The sequence below is a fragment of the Ursus maritimus genome, unplaced genomic scaffold (genome assembly GCF_017311325.1).
Source record: "Ursus maritimus isolate PB19 unplaced genomic scaffold, ASM1731132v1 scaffold_12, whole genome shotgun sequence".
Classification (NCBI taxonomy): Eukaryota; Metazoa; Chordata; class Mammalia; order Carnivora; family Ursidae; genus Ursus; species Ursus maritimus.
In genome coordinates this window covers 22,083,282-22,099,016 of record NW_024423564.1, presented here as the reverse complement: position 1 = coordinate 22,099,016, position 15,735 = coordinate 22,083,282, and the positions used below count along the sequence as shown (strand labels likewise).

General features: G+C 38.2%; 1 protein-coding gene across 2 annotated transcripts in view; it reads left to right on the top strand.

Annotated features, from left to right (window-relative positions):
* The window catches only part of PLPPR4 (phospholipid phosphatase related 4), a 41,260-nt gene that overhangs the window by 12,758 nt on the left and 12,767 nt on the right, over positions 1 to 15,735 (top strand). For both annotated transcript variants that reach the window (XM_040626683.1, XM_040626684.1), the window contains exon 2: positions 11,874 to 12,059. In XM_040626683.1, the coding sequence (XP_040482617.1) occupies positions 11,874 to 12,059 (186 nt within the window). The remainder of the gene's footprint in view (positions 1 to 11,873; positions 12,060 to 15,735) is intronic.

The following is a 15,735-nucleotide window of genomic DNA, read 5'->3' as shown; positions in this document are numbered from 1 at the left end:
TGTGGGGATAATAATAGTACCTAATAATAACAGTAAGAGGTTTTATGAGGATTGCATGAGTTCAGAAATGTAAACTACTTTCAATGGCACCTGGAAAATATTAGTGCATTAAATTCCTACTTGTACCCATATTTTTAAAAGTCAGGTATATGTTCTAAGGGGAAAAAAATTACTACTCTAGAAAGATTTAAAAGCAATTACTTTTGGGGCGCCTGGGTGGCACAGCGGTTAAGCATCTGCCTTCGGCTCAGGGCGTGATCCCGGTGTTATGGGATCGAGCCCCACATCAGGCTCCTCTGCTATGAGCCTGCTTCTTCCTCTCCCACTCCCCCTGCTTGTGTTCCCTCTCTCGCTGGCTGTCTCTATCTCTGTCGAATAAATAAATAAAATCTTTAAAAAAAAAAAAAAAACAAAAAAAAAAAAAGCAATTACTTTTAGCAATTGAGGTACAGGTCCCCAGTCTCAGGTCTTAGTGTCTAATTTGGTTTAAAGAACAAAATGCTTTCCAAGACAATGCACGTACTTCATTGTCTAATTATGTAAGAGGAGCAGATCTTCAAAACCTGAGGTTAAAACTGGTGATTACAAAGCTTACTACCCCAAGCCTAATGCTGGATCAATATTCAGGTAATAAAACAGACATGTATTATTATTTTAAACTTTACTATTTGACCATTGAATGATTGTAATTAGTGTTTTTAGAGCTATAAAGATGTAATTTATATTTGGATATAAAGACATAGAACAGGGTTTTCCCATTAAACCGAACACACGTATTAGGTCTGGTTGCTTGTCCCTATTAACTACCATTGCTATTTGAAGGACTTAGTTTGAGTTTCTTGTGTTCTTCAATGCTTAAAAAAAAATCATTATTATAATTCTAGAAATTTGCGATAGGAGCATGTTCTGTGAGAGAAGTAGGCAAGGATCTTTTCACATGGGTATTTTTCTTTTATCATATTAACCACACGACAGGAATTGTGTAAAACCCTTAACATCTCTGGTCAAGCCATCTGCCCAAGTATGTATTTATTCTGCATTGAGGCTACTGAGTATGTCCTTTGCTATACTAGGCCCTGGGGATAGAGAAGTGAATAAAACCATTTCTCTGTTCTCAAGGGTCATATCATTGAATAAAAGAGAAAAGTGAAGGAACAACTGCCATCCCATTTGACAATGGCTATGACAGAGGCATTCATTGGTCCATCTCTGTGCCGTCGGAGAAAGCGAGTCAAAGAAAACACTGAGGACAAGAAAGCATCTGGAGCTTTAAGACTGCCCCAATCCCTGGTATTTTATGCCAGAAGTTATTTAAGAGGGAAAACGAAAGTGAAGACAAGAGCAGAAAACATCCAAGATATAATTAAGGGTTCTCAAGATATTTCCAAAAAAAGAATTACATTAGAGAAACTGCACCGGGCAGAGCTTTAAGACCTTGGAATATCAGATGATGAAGAGTGTGATTTGAAAGTGCCTAGCGCTTTTCAGCCTTGGTGCCGCTGTTGAAACCCCTCGCACACATGGCCAACTCTCGCCTCTGTCCTTAAGTGGCATTTCCACAGAAGCCTGGCGCTTTTCTTTCCTGAAAAGCACCGGACTCATGCCAGATGGTGACATGTGCCAGAGTGGCAGCAGGGTGGAGTGGGGCTCGTGCTTCCCGGAATTGAACAAACAAGGTTCCCCGCTCTGGCTTGGTACTTAGAAGCCAGGCATGCCGTTTAACGGATCTGGGGCAACGTCTTTTCTCAAAATGTATCTTACAATTCCCAAAGAGGTCATGAGCATTAAATTAGATAATTCATGGGGAAATGCCTACATAAGAACCCAATAAAAGCTCTTTTCTTTTTAGATATGAATTGCTGCTCAATAAATGCTACTTTCAGTAACTGAAAGTGAACTGAGCTGTAGAAAAGATAGGTGGTAGATTTGAGCCCAAGATGCAATTTCCTGGGGCGCCTGGGTGGCTCAGTCGGTTAAGCGTCTGCCTTCAGCTCGGGTCATCATCCCAGGGTCCTGGGATCAAGTCCCGCATCGGGCTCCCTGCTCAGCAGGGGAGTCTGCTTCTCCCCCTGCCTGCCACCCCCTGCTTGTGTTCTCTCTCTGTCGGTCAAATAAATAATTTTTTTTCTAAAAACAATAAATTTTCATGTTTGGAAGCTAAAGAGGTTGGTAGAGAAACTGTTTTAAGAGTGAAGAAATAGGTGAATTTTTAAGATGGCACATATTCCCTGCAACATCCTTTTCCCTTTGGCAATCACAGCCTTTGCAGCAATGTTGAGGGGAAAGTAGGTTGAGAGCCATGAGCAAAGAAGTTGACAGCATGTTTCCTGGACTCAGGCACCTGGGTAGAATCGGGGGGTTCCCACTCATCAGCTTTGTGACCCGTGGACAATTTCTGTAACTGACATCTGCCTCAGTTTTCTCATCTGTAAATTGGAAATATCAATAGATACTTTATAAGTTGTGAACCGAATGTAGCAATCTGTTATAGAGCAAAGCATGGTATCTGGCACCCACATCCCCAAAACATATGCTATGGGATTGTCAGGAAATCATTCGTGTTTTCTGTTTAATAGTAATGTACTGATTTCTTTTGGTTAAATTTGGTGAACATTTATTGAACACCTAAAACATTCAGAGCACTGTGTGGCATATATAGGTCTCAATTTTAAGTACTTAATCTTAAGACCAGGGCTGGTAATATACAAAAAAACTATAGTCCAAGGCAGACAAACAGGTCCTACAATAAGATATATATGGAGTACAGGAGTCAGAGTCTTCAGTTCTGAATGAAGAGCACGGAGAAGGTTTCAGGAAGAAAAAAATCATGTCATCTTGACCCTTTTGAGGACAATTTTTATGGGACACGAATGTGAAAATGTAATGTAAAACAGAGACTAGAAAATGTCTTTTGAGACGTAAGTGTAATGGGAACATAGGCTGTTTGTGGGTTGGGACAGTGAAAAGTAGGTACAGAGCAAAATTAAACAAGAAAGGTAGATTAGGCTATAATATAAAAGGTCGTAAGTGCCATTCTAAAAAATTGGTGCTTTATTCGGTTGTTAGTGAGACTCTTAGAGGCATGATCAGATGTGAACTCTAGAAAAATCAGCCAGAAACACTGTGGAGGATGCAATGAATCTTGCGGACGATAGAGATCGAAGACCTGATACTTTATAGCTGGTAGTGACCATGTGAAAGGAATGAGTGGAATGTCTCTGGGATCATGCCAGCACATGGATACTTTTAGAACTAGATGGCAAAGTAAGTAGCCCTTCATTTCACTGAGAACAGACGAGGCCCAGAAAGGTTAAGTGACTTGCCTCAAATTCCAGAAGCTAGTGGAATAAATGAGGGAGAAACTGGCTTCTCCTGGCTCTGAAGCTGAATTCTATCACGCTGCCTTGTTTGAATTTGTATCTATGCATGCCATCTAAACCACAGCTAGTTTATTTGTGAAAACTAATTTAGATACCTAGACCTTGAACAACGTTATAGACTCATTCTTGATCTTTTCCTTCCCTTAACAGCACCACACATGCCAGTGTGTTTTTTATAACCCCAATTTTTGAGATTCATTGTAGTTCATCTAAATAGGCTGCAATTAAGATACCTTGTAAACTACAAAGCCCTGTACTATATTATAGTATCTGTTATTAGTTATTATCATTGCCAATATTTTAAGGAAGCATTTATCTGTATTAACTACAAGGCAAAAATTACTAGAAATGTCATTAAATGTTGCACTGTAGGAAGTGGAAAAGTCTATCATCACCGTGTTGACCTATGACAACCTCCTTTGTGGCACAAGCTTTAGTAAAATTACTTTGATCTGCTAATATTTCTTCCAGTTTGAACTTGATTTTAATATATTATATTAATGTTTTAAATTTCACATTTTATATGATTTAGGGATACTTTATCAGAATTGGTTCCCAGCCTCCCATTTAAACTTTGTTATTGACAAAAAAATAAATTACATTAAACTAAATTTGTTATTCACAGTTAAAAATGTTCCTTTTCTTGTAGATTACCTCTGGCATACGAGTGATATGAATCCACATAATTGTGTTCTTTGACTTCTTGTGCCATTATTCATATTAAAAGCAAAGCAAATTCACTCTGAAATTTCTTGTGCAAGTGTTCAAAAGTGAGCGTGATGTTGTTTAGGGGCGCCTGGGTGGCACAGCAGTTAAGCGTCTGCCTTCGGCTCAGGGCGTGATCTTGGCGTTATGGGATCGAGCCCCACATCAGGCTCTTCCGCTATGAGCCTGCTTCTTCCTCTCCCACTCCCCCTGCTTGTGTTCCCTCTCTCGCTGGCTGTCTCTATCTCTGTTGAATGAATAAATAAAAAATCTTAAAAAAAAAAAAAAAAGCGAGTGTGATGTTGTTTAAATCATCCTCTATCAATAATGTGCTTTTCACCAGCAGCCTTGGTCCAGATTGGCAACTTACTCTTTTCTGACAGCTACATGTTGATACCTAAGAGGCATCTCAACTTTCATGTTTCCAGAACAGAACCTTCGATTTCTCCCACTCAAGCTTCTCAGCCTTCCCTCTTCCAATAAATGATGCCACTGACCTGATCGCTCAAGCCTCAGGTCCTTGAAATCAGCCTTTATTCTTTTTCCTTCAGGGGCCAGACAATCAGTAAGTCCTGTCATTTCCATCTCCAAAATCATAGCCAGATCTGGCAACTTCTCCCATCTCCAGCACTGCACCTGCAATCGTGTCTTGGCTGGCTTGCTGCAAGGGCCGCGCATCCACTAGCACAGAAGCTCCTTGGGTGCAGAGAACTTTCTGTTGTTGACTGCTGTGTTCCTCGCTCACAAAGCAGGGTCTAGCGCACACTGTGTAGTCAAGAAGTATTTGCCGCGTTTGGATGAGCCTTCTAAATGTTCACCCTGCTTCTACTTTTGACCACCCATGATCCATCCTCAAGCCAATAGCCAGAGTGAGGTCTGTAAGATATATTTCAAGTCATATGCAAATAATGAATGTGGAACTCTACATCAAAAACTAATGATGGACTGTAAGGTGACTAACGTAACAATAAAAAAAATGTATATTTTTATACATAATAAAATATATATAAATATATATTATAAGTATATTATATAAAAATATATAAATATATATATATATTTCAAATCATATTACACCTCTGCTTAAATTCTCCAAAGTGTTTCCAAATGTACTTTGCACACAGTATTTTTTTTAACGATTTTTTATTATATTATGTTAGTCACCATACAGTACATCCCCGGTTTCCGATATAAGGCTCGATGATTCATTAGTTGCTTATAACACCCAGTGCACCATGCAATACGTGCCCTCCTTACTACCCATCACCGGTCTATCCCATTCCCCCACCCCCCTCCCCTCTGAGGCCCTCAGTTTGTTTCTCATAGTCCACAGTCTCTCATGCATCATTCCCCCTTCTGATTACCCCCCTTTCTTTATCCCTTTCTTCCCCTACCGATCTTCCTAGTTCTTATGTTCCATAGATGAGAGAAATCATATGATAGTTGTCTTTCTCTGCTTGACTTATTTCACTTAGCATTATCTCCTCCAGTGCTGTCCATGTTGCAGCAAATGTTGAGAACTCGTTCTTTCTGATAGCTGAGTAATATTCCATTGTATATATGGACCACATCTTCTTAATCCAGTCATCTGTTGAAGGGCATCTCGGCTCCTTCCAGGATTTTGCTATTGTGGACATACTTTGCACACAGTATTAACTCCGTCCACAGCCTTTAATTCTCTGCAAAGCTTGGCCCCAAATCCAACTCTCTGACTTCTTATGTCATGTCTCCGTCCTGAGTCTACCTTTTACCCGGTTTTTAGATGATTAGTTCTTTCTTGCCCTGTTAAGCTTTTTGCTTAAATGACACCTACTTAGGTAGGTCTTCTCTGATCTAAAAGAACAATCCAGGCACTCAGTTACCACTGCCTTCTCTTTTGTCTTCTTTGGAGTATATGTTCTTTCTCATATTATAATTTTTAAATTGTTACCCGCTTTCCTCCGCGAGAATGAAATCTTCATGAGAACAAGGACTTTGGTTTATTCCATCTGTATTCCCAGGGCACAGAACAAGGCCTAGCGCTAGCAGGCTCTCAGTAGATATTTGTTGAATAAAAAAATAAACAAAGGGGCATTAATATTATATACGTTAATTGGCTCTTTGCAACTATGATCCCACCAGTTTAAGAGGATTTCATAAGACTCTACATTCATGACAGCCATGAAAAAGGAAAAGAATGGAACTGACCTGTATTACTCTAGGCCAAGAGCAGAGTAAACTCCCCCAAATGAGAAGGAAAGCTTGCTCCTATCATCAACACGCTAAAAGCAAGTAAGTTATCTGACCTAGAGAAAATGTCATGATAGATTCCATAAAATGTTTTGCTAAAATTGATCTATACCGTCAATTTGTTTTTTTTAAATAAGGCCTCAAAAAAATCAATATTATCTAGTGAATGTAATCTTTTGAAACACATTTCTTTTGCTTGCAATTTTCTCTTAAAAATTGCTTCTATTATTTTTACTCACAAGTTCCTTAGCAGATGGTAATTATAAGAATCAATCTCTCTCTTTTTTTTTTTTTTTGAAAATCATTTTCCTAATCTTCAGGTAATTTCCCTCCTCTGTATTGCTGCATAAAAATAACAAGCTCACACTTTTTTCTTGGCTACAACATAACTAGAGAATAAAATTCCTAGTGCCTGCCTATATGGATCTTTTAAAATCTCTTTTTAAATCTCATTTTAAATGCAATCGAAAGATGTCTGTGCGATTTTATTATGTATATATATATCAGTTCTATATCTGTGCCCAAATTAGTACAAAGCATCTGTTAACGTTCTTCCATTCAAAAAGAAGTTTTGTTGATGAGCATTTCAGAAGATGAAAGATACCTCTGAAGATAAGTGTGTTAGAAAGAAACATTGTAATTTAATTCATTATGTTGTCTGGTAGTAAAATACAATATAGGACAACAATGTATAAAATTACTTTTTCCTCAAATATTTTCAATATCTTGTTCAAATGACTGTTTCTTTTTTTTAGAGATTTTTATTTATTTATTTGTCAGAGAGAGAGACAGCACAAGCAGGGAGAGTGGCAGGCAGAGGAAGAAACAGGTTCCCTCCTGAGCAGGGAGCCCGATGTGGGACTTGATCCCAGGACCCTGGGATCATGACCTGAGCCAAAGGCAGACACTTAACTGGCTGAGCCACCCAGGCATCCCCAAATCACTATTTCTTAAAAACAAATTGAAGTAGAATACAAAGAACAAAAGATTAAAAAAAAAAAACCCAGAGAAACAAACATCAAAAAGAAGAAAAATATGACCATTATTTTGAAAACAGATGAGGGTCTCGAAAGATGTTTCTATGGAACGGTAAAAGCTGTTAATACATGGGTAGAAACATGGTGTCACTGGGAAAATCTTAAAAGAAGGCTGAGGTCTGAAATGACTAAGGTGCATAACATTACTGAAGAAAATTATTTTCACTCAAAAATTAATCTATTATATTCATATATATGCATACATATTTGGAAGTCACTCTGATGTATAATATTAGTGGAAATGTAGAAATGAGTTATATTAGGCCCTCACTTTAAGGAGATTTTCATTTGGGAAGCAGAACAAAGGCTCCAACTAACACATAGCAGATAACTATAATAAAAGAACAGCATATACAAATGTCCTAAAAAGAGGGGCACAGGGGTGGCTCAGTCAGTTAAGCATCTGCCTTCAGCTCAGGTCATGATCTCAGGGTCCTGGGATGGAGGCCAGCATTGTTGGGCTCCCTGCTCAGTGGGGAGCCTGCTTCTCCCTCTCCCTCTACTCCTCCCCCAGTTGTACACTCGCGCGCTTGCTCTCTCTCTCTCTCTCTCTCTCTCGCATGCTCATGCTCTGTCTCTCCCTCAAATAAAAAAAAATTTTTTTTAATTCCTAAAAAGAAGTATTAGGGAATTAAGAGTTAAGAAATTACCCTCAAAAAGGATTAGCATATCATGAATTATGAAAAATTAATAATATTATTAATAGTTACAGCAAAAAAACAATAATTATACTAACATTTATAAGCTATTCTTCATTCTAGGTGTTTGAAAATTACTTGCAATAGTTCATTTAATCTTTTCAACTGCCTGTGATGATGGGTACGTACTGTCAATGTACCTATTTCATAGACAAGAAGACTGAGGTTTAAGGAAAACATTTCCAAGGTCACATTGGTGGTAGTGAGTGGAAGAGCTGATATTAGAACCTCCCTTGAAAACCATATGACCTCATTGGTTTGACTACAGTATGTCTAGTTCAGAGTGTCCCTCCCTATTTACACACAGGCGCACGTACACATGAACACACACAGACACACGCACACTATAGAAGTAGAACTTTCATTTCATGGCTCTGTCTCCATTGGTATAGTTAAGCCGATTCTAAAGTAATCATCCACGAAATTCAATAACAAATAATGTCTTTACGAGGGAAAATTTATTTAATTTTCAGTTGGTCACGTTGATTAAGTTTTGTTCATCTTTCTGCAGAAGACATCAAACTTGCTTTACTGGAGCATTAGTATCTTAAACTGAGATGATCAAATGTCACTTGTGTGGGCATCAAGAGTCTCAGGTCTGACTCCCATTTACAAAGTACCTTTATAAGACCTAAAATATGAACTAAAGGCATCAAGGAAAGAGGAAAGAAGATGGGTCATCAAATCTGGTTTAAAAGTGAAATACTTAACAATCACATTAACGAAGGGAAAACTTTTACTGACTTAATGGAGACAGTAGCTTTAAGATAATGTCTATTTATGCTAAGGTGATACATATTTTTAACTAAAGATTTGCAAATAGAAACCCTTAGTTAAACAGAGCTTTAAGCAAACAGCCCCCACATTAATTGATGCTAGTTGTATTTCATTATCCTGAAACTCTAATCCCATTTTTGGGGAAAAAAAAAAAAGCATAGAATAGTGGTTTAGAAATGAGACTTTGGAGCTACAATTCATGGGCTCAAAATCTACCTCTGTCACTTACTAGAGAAGACTGGGCGTATCCACCTACAAAACAAGAATAATAGCACCTATGTTATATCATAATAAAAAGTCTTAACTTAAATGAGTTAAAAATTAACTAATACAATTATTTAAGGTTTCTAACACAGAAAGTTGACGGCACATAGTAAGGGCTATATGCATTATTAGTTAAATGAGAATTAAAATATATTTAAGTGGATTTAAGTGAAAAATCTCAATCATGAACATGCAGCATGAAGTGGTGCTTTATTGGTTGAGACTGAAAGCTCCTAGTCGTGTGTTACAGGAGAGGGGAGCGGTGAGGAGGAATGATCAGACATTTGGAGTGATCAAATGATCATGGGTTCTTTTTTTTTTTTTTTAAAGATTTTATTTATTTATTCGACAGAGATACACAGCCAGCGAGAGAGGGAACACAAGCAGGGGGAGTGGGAGAGGAAGAAGCAGGCTCATAGTGGAGGAGCCTGATGTGGGGCTTGATCCCACAACGCCGGGATCACGCCCTGAGCCGAAGGCAGACGCTTAACCGCTGTGCCACCCAGGCGCCCCTGATCATGGGTTCTAATGAGAGAGATGTGACTGTTTTGATGTACTTTTTATCCTATTGAAAAGCATCAATCTGAAAAACAGAGGGACAATGCCAGATTAATCTCTCTATATAATTAGTTTTTCTAATAAACCTAATTCTCACCTCATTATAAAAAGACCCATGGGAATAGAAGGCATAATGCTGTTTTGTAAATTTATTTTTTTTTAACTGAACAACCAGATATCACGGACGGTCAATAATGTCCTCATCAAAAATCTGCTCTGTTTAGCAAAGAAATATTATATCCTCTGCAAGTAACAAAGCCTTAAGCTAAACAATTCTTAATATATGTGTGATTTAATCTGAATTTTCAGATTCTGAAAGGCCTACCATCAATGTACATGCAGTATTTTCTCAAGCTGAGAGCAGGTGTCTCATAATCTTATGATCCTTGCTGGCTAAGCCCATGTCCTGCTCAACCATATTATAGCCAGCTTCCACATAGTCCCTGGCATATTGTAGGTTGAGTGAATAAATAATTGAATCCATAGCACAAAGTCTCAAAGGTAAATGGGTAATTTAGGTTTACCAGACAAACTAAAGGACATGCAGTGAAATTACAATTTCAGATAAACAGCAAATAATTTTTAGTATAAGTATCCCCCCAATATTGCATGGTACATACTTACACTAAAAATTGGTCATTGCTTATCTGAAATTATAATCTCACTGGGTGATGTGTATTTCCTTTGCTAAATTTGGTAACTCTAGTCTAGTTATTAATTTATTTAATTAGTCATTTATCAACAAGTATTTATTGCAATATTAAATTATTAAATGATGTACTACATGCCCACCATGTGCCAGGAACAATTCTATGCCCTGACTCAGCAATAAAAAATATCACTGGCAGACTCTCACTTCATGCAGCGTGTGTTTCGGTGGGAGATGGAGAGACGGTGATGAAAATAAACAGGTGAAGTATTAAACTGACAAGGTAATTCTGGTTGATGATTGAGGCCATGAAGAAAATCAAGCAAGATGATAAGGACAGAGAGGGAAGGCTGAATCAAGGGCGACCTTTTTCTTTTGTGTGTGTGAGAGAGAGAGAGAAAGAGAGAGAGAGAGAAAACCTTTGTTGATAAATATTTAGGTTACAATGCAATAAATAGAGTGATGGTTTGTTGGGGAATAAAAACTCAAGCAGATCTCTGTGTCTCCACCCCAGCTCTGGTTTTCAGCCTCTGCCTTGCTACTGGCCAGTTTGGACAATGAGGCCTTGGTGGGTGTGGCCAGCCTCCTTGAGCCCTTGGGGGCCTCTGTCTTCCTGGCCAGGGGTTCACGCACCATCTTAGACTCGCCATGCCTAGGAGAAGCAGCGCCCTTGGCTTTGGGCCCCTCCTTGGCCGCATGGGCAACAACCTCTTCAGGGGCGTGGTTTTCCTTCTTTTTGGCTGGAGAAGCAACACCATTCTTGCCCTTGGGGACCATGGATTTTGAACTCTGACTCCCAGCTTTTGTTTTCCTGCGGGCCTCACCACCGTGGCTATTCCTTCCCCCTTTGACTTTTGACTCCCCACTGGGCCCAGTGGCACTGGTAAGGGCCTGTGTGGCCTTGTCTGGCTGTTGGGAGGCCTGATGACAGGAAATCATCATTAAATGATGAAAAGAAGCCAGTCATACAAAGAGCCAGAGGAAGAGCACAAAAAGAAGGAACGGCAAATGCAAAGGACCCTAAGTAGAAATGAATGTGACTGTTTAGGAGAAGGGTGGAAACCAATTAGATTATGGTGGACAGGAGGTTGGGGAGTTGTATAAACATCGTACAAGACGATGTAAGAGACTGAAAGAAGAGTCAGTTCATGCAGAAATTTGTATTCCATGATGTGACATATGGATATTATTTGAGTAGAATGGAAAGCACTAGAGTGGTTAAGATAGGGAGGGATGTGATCAACAATATTTTCCAAAGACCCCTTGGTTTGCTGGGTGGAAAATGGATAGGTGGGGTGGGAGGAGAAGAGTGAAAGTACAACACCAGTTAGGGGGTGATCTGAGAGCAAGGGTGAGGGAAACGACATGGGCTCATAGCAGGCTGGTGACAGAGGTTGGTGAATTAGATGTTCTGAAAGCAGAAGCCATAGCATTTATGAAAGGTTTTAAGTCTTGAGATCAGAGGAGAGTGGTGAGAGAAGGGGAAATAGCCATTTGTTTCTGCTTAAAGGCGCACTAATCCTATGTGGGACCCGTGCACAATAATAAATTGCTATCCTATATCCTTCCTTCTCAGTTGCCTATATTGGCATCATCGGTGGTCAGCCTGTATTTCCTTGAACTCACGGATGTCTTCAAACCTGTGCACTCTGGATTTAGCTGCTATGACCGGAGTCTTAGCATGCCGTATATTGAGCCAACCCAGGAGGCAATTCCATTCCTCATGCTGCTGAGCTTGGCTTTTGCTGGACCTGCAATTACGGTAAGAATTGCCCCCAAATTATGTTTGTCAGTCCCCCAACACTAAGAATGACCACATTTGTGTAATAAATGGGTTAAAAACAAAAAAAAGTGAACCCGAAATCTTGGAACGGAAAGATCATGTCTTTGAGATATTTTGAAAATGTCATGTGACTTAATAGTTGAAAATTACTGGCATTAAAAGTTAAGATTGAATAATTGCAGAATTGATGGGTCTCTAATGTTCAGTTTTATAAATCATTCTAAAAAATGTTTGTAACTGCATAATTCCCCTTGAATAGCTAATATGACATTTCAGATATACTTCCTAACTATTGTGTTCATTTGGTATCTGAAGTCTGGAAAACTGGAGGGGAAAAACAAATAATTATATAGCCAAGAACTTTCTTCTCAAAAGGCATGTTGATATCACTTACAGTTTCAGTTTTTAATGGATTAGCACTTTTTATTGATTAGGAGCACTGAGCACCAACAATTATAAAGTAAAAAGGGCAGGACTCACATTCCTGGCACGTTGGTTCACACATGCACACATACACAAAAATAAAATAGATGCAAAACAGGCATTTGCATTTTAAAATATATAATATAAAGAAATGCCCTAACTTACTAGAATTGAATTTTTTTAAATCATTGTTATTTTTAGTTTTCTAACTTAAACATTATGAAGAAACACATTTTCATTAATCCATTAATAAGTAAGACTGGACAAGCCTTTCCACCATCTCTTCTGCCCCCAGAATCCCACATAAAGAATAAGAAGCATATTTCAAGGTTAATAATATTTATTTCTACCAGCAGGAGCTCTTACTTTGCTTTTATCATGCTCATGAATGTCAGAGGAAGTGGTTCTTAAATGAAAAGCTGTATTTGAATGGAGTTTTTATAAGATTCCCTAATGAATCGGTCAATTCTGGTTCAACACATCAGCAATTTTAAAAAATCTATACATAAACCCTCCAAAGTCTATACTTTTATGTAGCTATGAATTTGTTTTTTCAAAATTTCCCCTGCATTAAATAATTATAGCATATGTTTACGCTCTAAATAGATTATACAAAACATTCTCAGAAGGTAAAATCAGAACTTAATATTCCATAGAACTTTATCATACTTAAAAGGTCTCAAATACTTTGTAAATTAATGAGTTATTTGAACTCCAGTTAACTCCAGAGTGATTGGAACGATTAATGATGTGCTTGGAAATAGCCGAGAAACTAATAAAAGATATTTAAAGCGCAGTATTGCTCAGAATAACAGCATTTTCCTGTCATTTCTCTAACAACTTATTAAAAAATCCATATCATCAGTCATTTGACAAGAGCAAAAAGAATATATGCTTTAAACTACTACACCAGAAAGCATTTCTCCACGTTAGGGTGTAACCCCCAAATTTATTATAATAAAATACTTGAAATAAATAAAATTCTGTACAAATGTTCATGACTGTGTTAATATTTAACGCAAGACTATGTTTGATATTTAATCATTTAAATAATATGTTTTTATATATCCAGAAGCCTTTCTTCCCAAGGGCATTTTACTAAGTTGTCAGGAAAGCAAGTCTGATTATGCCACTTGCTGCTGACACCGTTTATGTCCCATCGATCCCTTTGCTAACACTATTCCATGTCCTGGGGACAATGACCTTGGCCTCATCACTGTGTTCCTGCATCTGTGACTCCTTCATTTCCTTAATAAATTCTCATTATGCAATTTAGACATGTTTCCCGGGGCTTCCAGGCCAAAGCTTTCTTTCTTGAGGCTTGAGAGATGACAGGGCAAATCTGTCATGGCTGCCTCTCACCAAGTTGGACCTGGGAAGCCCAGTGCCAGTTCCCTCCACAAGGGACCCACTGAATTTCAGGGTCTCCGCACAGGGCCTCCATAGTGGCTGCATGCCTCTTAATGGAACAAGAAGGAGACTAGGGAAATATTATATTCTGGGGTCTCTAAATTCCCCCATATCACTTAGAGCTCCATGATACTCTAGGGAGTCAGTAGTTCTTTTCTTCCACACTGGGTTCGTAGCTCTGGATAACCAACTCAGTGGTAAAACAAATCTTGACTTTGCTCACATCAAATATTGCTTTCACACCTTTCTCTCCAAACATATATCATACTTCTTCTAGATTCCTTTCCAATTTCATTTTCTCCTCTGTCTTTAAGGACTTCTCCCAAAACACTCATTTTTTCAACATTGGTCTTACGGGGTCTATAGTCATCTTGTTCTAGACCCATAATTCTGTCTCTAATCTTACCACATAGTTACTATTCTAATCTCCTTCCCCTCTTTTCCTGGGGATGAAAAATAACAAGTAGACTCTAATTGCCAACTTTCACGGATGCTGTGTTCTTTTTATCTATATGGTAGCATAAACCTGTTACAAAATGATGTGGTGAGGGAGGAAGGGAAGCAAGAGGAATCCTTCATTTGGAAATGGTTTTTAAAGCCCAGTTCTGATGGGCCTTAAGGAGGGCACGTGATGGAATGAGCACTGGGTGTTATATGCACCTGATGAGTCACTAAATTCTACCCCTGAAACTAATGATACACTGTATGTTAACTAAATTATATTTAAATAAAAAATTAAAAAAAATAAAGAACACTTCTGTGAGGAGGGGCATTTCCTTGTTTTCACCCATTCATCTGGAAAGCAGACCAAGTATAACAAAAGACCTCATGTCAGCAATATTCTTTAAGAGAATCTTTGCACGAACAAAAGAAGATCAACTGATTTTTGATACAGGCATTTAAATATAAATCACTTAGTGTTTACTTTTCAGATTTTTTAAAATGCTTTGAGAGACTTTTAAAAATAACCTGTCTTTGTGATCTTATACCAGAAACTGTAAAAATTCCTTTCATGTCTGTGAAATACATTTTCTTATGTCTCTGAAATTGCCCTTAAATTGGAAAATTTCATCCTTAATATTCACTTTTCATTTACTTTAAAGTGATAATGAAACAAGCATTTTGTTCAGTCCTTTGGAGATTGTGTCTCAGGGAAAACAACACAGGATATCATAAATCTTCATGAAATCTCTATGAATAGAACAAATGTATATTTTCTCTTTGCTAGAAGTAAACTTCTATTACATATTATTAAAGGATAAGTATATCTAACTTTATAGGAGAATTCTATTGGAATTTGATTATAGCTCCTAGATGATAACCTTAGCTTTAGGACAATCGAAATGTACAATATTAGATGCATTAAGGTTTCCAAAAGACATTCACTGCAGATTTAAACACTGAAGATCCTATGATAAATATTATACTTTTTGTCATCCTCTTTTGTTGTTTTTACAACACAGAGGTTTTCTTTTTAAAGATTTTACTTATTTATTTGAAAGAGAGAGTGAGAGAGTGAGCGAGAGAGAGCATGAGTGGAGGGGAGGGGCAGAGAGAGAGGCAGACTCCCTCTGAGGAGGGAGTCAGATGTGGGGCTCCATTCTGGGACTTCCGGATCATGACCTGAGCCAAAGGCAGGCACTTAATGGACTGAGCCATCCAGGCGCCCCAACAAAGACTTTGATTGTGAGTTCTCCCTGTGGTGGCTATTCCTAGGGCAGTACCCATATGATTAATAAAAAGAAATATAGTTCTCATTGTGTCACCCCCAAAGCAGAGCCACTTCAGAATTTCTTCCAAAAACCTGTCCATGATGTTAAGG